This window comes from Portunus trituberculatus, chromosome 19 (genome assembly GCF_017591435.1).
Source record: "Portunus trituberculatus isolate SZX2019 chromosome 19, ASM1759143v1, whole genome shotgun sequence".
In the NCBI taxonomy this organism is placed as follows: Eukaryota; Metazoa; Arthropoda; class Malacostraca; order Decapoda; family Portunidae; genus Portunus; species Portunus trituberculatus.
Window position 1 is genome coordinate 2,890,001 of NC_059273.1, and position 5,000 is coordinate 2,895,000.

The window sequence follows — 5,000 nt, forward strand, 5'->3', positions numbered from 1 at the left end:
TTTAATTTTTCTCTTGTGTGCTATATTTTTTATTTTTCTCTTTAATTTTTCTTTAATTCTCTTTTCTTTAATTCTCTTTTCTTTAATTCTCTTTAATTTTTCTTTAATTTTTCTTTAATTTTTCTCTTTAATTTTTCTCTTTAATTTTTCTCTTGTGTGCTATATTTTTTCTCTTCCCAATGTCTTTCTTTTCGTCTCTCTCATTTCCTCCTCCTTACATCTTTCACATGTCTCTTTCCTTTCTCTGTCTAGTATTGTCTCTTCCCTATGTTATGCTCCCTCTGATTTTACTATTAATATTACTTTTATATAGACAACCCTAACGACAGCAGCAACAGCAAACAACAACAACAACAATAACAACGATAACTACAACAATGATATTTTCTTGCAACTATTTTGACTACTACTACTACTGCTGCTATTACTACTGCTACTACTACTACTACCACTACTACTACTGCTATTACTACTACTAACAACAACAACAATAGTAATAATAATAAAATAATAATAATAATAATGATAATAATGATAATAATAATAAAAGACATATCACTTCCACTAGTTTCAATTTATTTCCATTTTATTCATAGTTATACAAATTATTACATGAATAATGATCATTTATATAACTTTTATTGTTATTTATCATTCTCTCTCTCTCTCTCTCTCTCTCTCTCTCTCTCTCTCTCTCTCTCTCTCTCCCATTCCCTTTTTCTCTGTGACCTCTCACCTTCTCATCGTTTCTCTCTTCCTCATTTATTTTCTATTCCTCTCATTTATTCTCCCTTGTTCCCTTTTCTCCTGCAGCTCACCATTGCTGCCTCCCCTTTATCTTCTCTCTCTCTCTCTCTCTCTCTCTCTCTCTCTCTCTCTCTCTCTCTCTCTCTCTTTAATTCAGTGCTATCTTATTAATTTCATATCTCTTCAATCAATTTAACTTAATCTCTTCTAAAATTGCTCCCCATACATGTCTTAAATGTTTATGACTCCCCTAAAATGAGCAGCCTTCGCCCATTTTCTATTTTGTACCTATGTTCAAACTGTTCAATACTTATCTACAGTTTTGCGCTTTAAATACTATTACACTGTAGAATATGATACCTGTAGGCCAGATTGGTTGTGAATGCCTTGTGTTTCATCTTTTTTTTTTCAGTTTCTACACTTTTTTTGGGGGTTTTAATAATCTTCACATCTGTATTAAGTTGTTTTCAATTTTTTCTCACCTTTTGATTTTGTGTCCAATTTTTGCACCTTCATTTGGTTCATTTCAATTTTTACACCTGTTTTGAGTTTCTCTTCGTTTAAAACAACTTATTTCTGTCTCTTAATTTGCGAGGGTTACCTGGAAGAGACGGGCAGCCAATAGAGATGAGGGGAAAATGTTTGTGTGCTTTTATTCAGATTAACAATAAGGGGAAATTTATATTATAATGATCTCAGTCTCACATCCTTCTTATTTCCCCTCACAATCCTGTTAATTTCCTCTGCATAGCTGTAAGTTTCCTCATATCTTCTTCACTCACACAGTTCTCGTCCCTTCTTCCTCCCCTCAATTTTTCCCCTCATTCTCCCCCACAGTTTCCCCTCGACTTCGCTCAGTCATTTAAGTAACCTTTGTTCCTTCTCTTCTCCTCAAATATGCTTCTCACCTTCACTCATACTTTTCCTCATATTTTCCTCACTTCTCCCGGCGATTTCCCCTCACTCTTCCTCCCTCTCAGTTTCCCTCAAATCCAACCACTAGCCTCACCAGTACATTCCTCAATAAAATATCCCCTCTTCTCATCCCCTCCTGCCCCTCTGCCTACGTACCATTTTCCCCTCTGATATTTCCCTCGGATATTCCCCTCTCAGATTTCCCTCACATCCAGCAACGAACATCACGTCTCTTTGTAAAAAATGTTGTCTTCACATCCTCCTCTTTCCTACCACTCTGTATGGGTGTTTTCCCCTCTGATGTTCCCCTCTTATCCCTCACATTCCCCTCAAATGTAACCACTAAGTTGACCAGTGCAATGTTCAATAAATCTCCCCTCACTTTTCGCATCGTCTTCCCTCCTACACTGCTATTTTGGTGCCTTTTCCCCTCAGATGTTCCCCTTGTTTCCCTCACATTCCCCTCAGATCCAACCACTAACTTTACCAGTGCTCCTAATTCCCCTCATCTCCACATCCCCATACATGTCAAATTAGCATATAAGTGCTTTTTTCCCTCTAATATTTCCCCTTTGATGTTTCCCCTTTAATGTTTCCCCTCAGATCCAACCACTAACTTCACCATTGGTAGATAAAAACCCATTCTAGGAACAACCAGTTTCATATCCCCATCTTTTGTGCCTTTTCCCCTCTGATGTTTCCCCTCGTTTCCCCTCAGTTCCCCCGGAGATCGTGGATGACCTGAGCAGTGGGTCGAGTGTAGTAGTGCAGGAAAACGGAAATGTGACCCTTACTTGCCACGCCGAGGGGAATCCCAAGCCTCGCATCTCTTGGGTGAGGGAAGACCAGCGCCCCATCACCATCAGCAAGCGGAGCAAAGGTGAGGGGAAACAGTGAGGGGAAAAGTGTGAGAGGAAAGTGAGAACAGTACAAGTGAGAGAGGATGAAAGGAAAGGAAGGTGTGAGGGGAAGATGAGAGAGAGAGAGAGAGAGAGAGAGAGAGAGAGAGAGAGAGAGAGAGAGAGAGAGAGAGAGAGAGAGAGAGAGAGAGAGTGTGTGTGTGTGTGTGTGTGAGAGAGAGAGAGAGAGAGAGAGAGAGAGAGAGAGAGAGAGAGAGAGAGAGAGAGAGAGAGAGAGCTAGGAAAATCATGTTAAGAGTTTTTAAAGAAAATATGAAAAACAAGAAATGAAGAAAAGTTGTATTTGAGGTTATAGTAATAGAAAAAATATCTGTGAGGGGAAAGTGAGGGGAAAATTAAAATGAATAAAAAGAAAGTGAAAATAAAGCTTACATTATGAGGAAAGGTAAGACGAATAGGTGAGGGAATGACAATGAGAGGGGAAAATATTAGGTGGAGGGAGAGGGAATGGAGGGATGAGGGGAATATTTTGTAAAGTAAAGGAAGGGGAAGGAAGGGGAAAACAATGGAGTGTGTGTTGAGGGGAAATGAACAGCTATTAAGGGAATGAGAGGATGGTTAAAAAGGGGAAAGTGAGAGTAAACAAGAGGAAGGGGAAAGGTGATGGGAAGGAGGGGAATAGAAAAGGAGGAATAAATGAAAACACAAGAAAGAATGAAAGGAAAAGAAGGAAAACTGAAGAACTGCCTGATGGAAAATTGGAAAGAGGTGAGAGAGGAAATAAAAGATAAACAAGGAATGAAAGAAAACAAATAATCTGGAGGTGCTTCGAAGCCTCGGTTACAGTTTCATTTGAAGCCTCACAAAGGAAGGACGAAGCACTGAGCTGGCAACACTGGTCTTACCTTTTCAATGTTTTTTTTGAGAAGAAATGGAGAGAGAGAGAGAGAGAGAGAGAGAGAGAGAGAGAGAGAGAGAATTTACACACGGAAAAATGAATAAAGAAAAACATTAGATACTTGTAAATATAAAGAAAAATAAAAGTTGCATGAAAAAAAGGGATTACTTAAATCAACTAAGAAAAAAAACGACAAAAAATCTGATTTAGAATGAAATAAAAAAAAATATTTTGATAATTTACTGATGAGTTAAAAAACACTATGAATCTGACAGGCTGGCTGATTAACTATTAGTAGAGAGAGAGAGAGAGAGAGAGAGAGAGAGAGAGAGAGAGTTGGTAGATAGATAAGTCGGTCAGTTAGTAGTATGTATGTATGTAGATAGATAGATAGATAGATAGATAGATAGATAGATAAACAGATAGATAGATAGATATAAAGATTGACGTATAGAAAAACAGATCAAGTTACGATTATAGAAAATTAGAGTAACAGAGAGAGAGAGAGAGAGAGAGAGAGAGAGAGAGAGAGAGAAAAAAATATGTTGAAATAAATAAGTCTTACCAGCGTCTGTATATTTTTTTCCCTATTCATGACGTGCAATTGAAAGGTCGAATAAAAGAAGGGAAACTAGTAATGGATAAAAAGGCCAAACAAACATCAAAGTCACGTGATGCTTGGGAAACTGAGAGGTAAGGATGGACAGGAACAGTCAAACACACCTGGCTGCTGCTTACCTTGTGCCCCCAGGAATCAAACAAACAAGGTTACCAACAAAATTCAAGCAAAGAAGATTAAGTGTGTTTAATTTGTGCTCTTGTTAAACGTGGAATTTTAATATCTGTTGAGAGGGATAATGCTCTCTCTCTCTCTCTCTCTCTCTCTCTCTCTCTCTCTCTCTCTCTCTCTCTCTCTCTCTCCCTGTTAATCTGTCTAATTGTCTATAATCATATGCTGATCTGTATTTCTAAACGTTTATTTCTATATCTATCTACCTATCTACCTACCTAGCTACGTATCTATCTATCTATCTATCTATCTATCTATCTACATACATACTACTAACTGACCCACTTAATCTATCTACCAGCTCACCATCTCACCAATACAACCATCACTATACGTAACTCCCTTTCTCTCTTCACCTCTTAACATCTGTACACCACCACAACCACCTGCCTCACTCACACGCACCATCTCTTGTCCTTCTGCAGTAGTGAAGCACGAGGAACCAACGCTCAGGCTGCAGAAGGTATCGAGGCGGGACATGGGTGCCTACCTGTGCATCGCCTCCAACGGTGTGCCGCCATCAGTCTCCAAGAGGATTGAGCTCAAAGTTCAGTGTAAGTAAGAGGAAGATGTGTAGGAATGGGGCGTAGAGGTAGGAAAAGAGTGATGAAGGTGTGTATAAAGAGGAGATGTGGAGAGATGATGTGTAAAAAGATGAGGTATAGAAGGAGGAGGATTTGGAGGAAAAGGAAATCAAATGTTTATAATGAGGAAAAGTGGAGGTATACCAGAGTGAAAGTGAAACCAAGAATGAGGAGTAAAGAAATGTAGAAAGAGAAAGAGAAGATAA

The 5,000-nt window shown here is 38.6% G+C and overlaps 1 protein-coding gene across 1 annotated transcript in view; it reads left to right on the plus strand.

The window, feature by feature from the left end:
• The window catches only part of LOC123506186 (lachesin-like), a 164,011-nt gene that overhangs the window by 131,312 nt on the left and 27,699 nt on the right, over positions 1-5,000 (plus strand). Inside the window, exons 5-6 of the mRNA XM_045258101.1 lie at positions 2,381-2,542; positions 4,636-4,764. Coding sequence (XP_045114036.1) covers positions 2,381-2,542; positions 4,636-4,764 — 291 coding nt within the window. The remainder of the gene's footprint in view (positions 1-2,380; positions 2,543-4,635; positions 4,765-5,000) is intronic.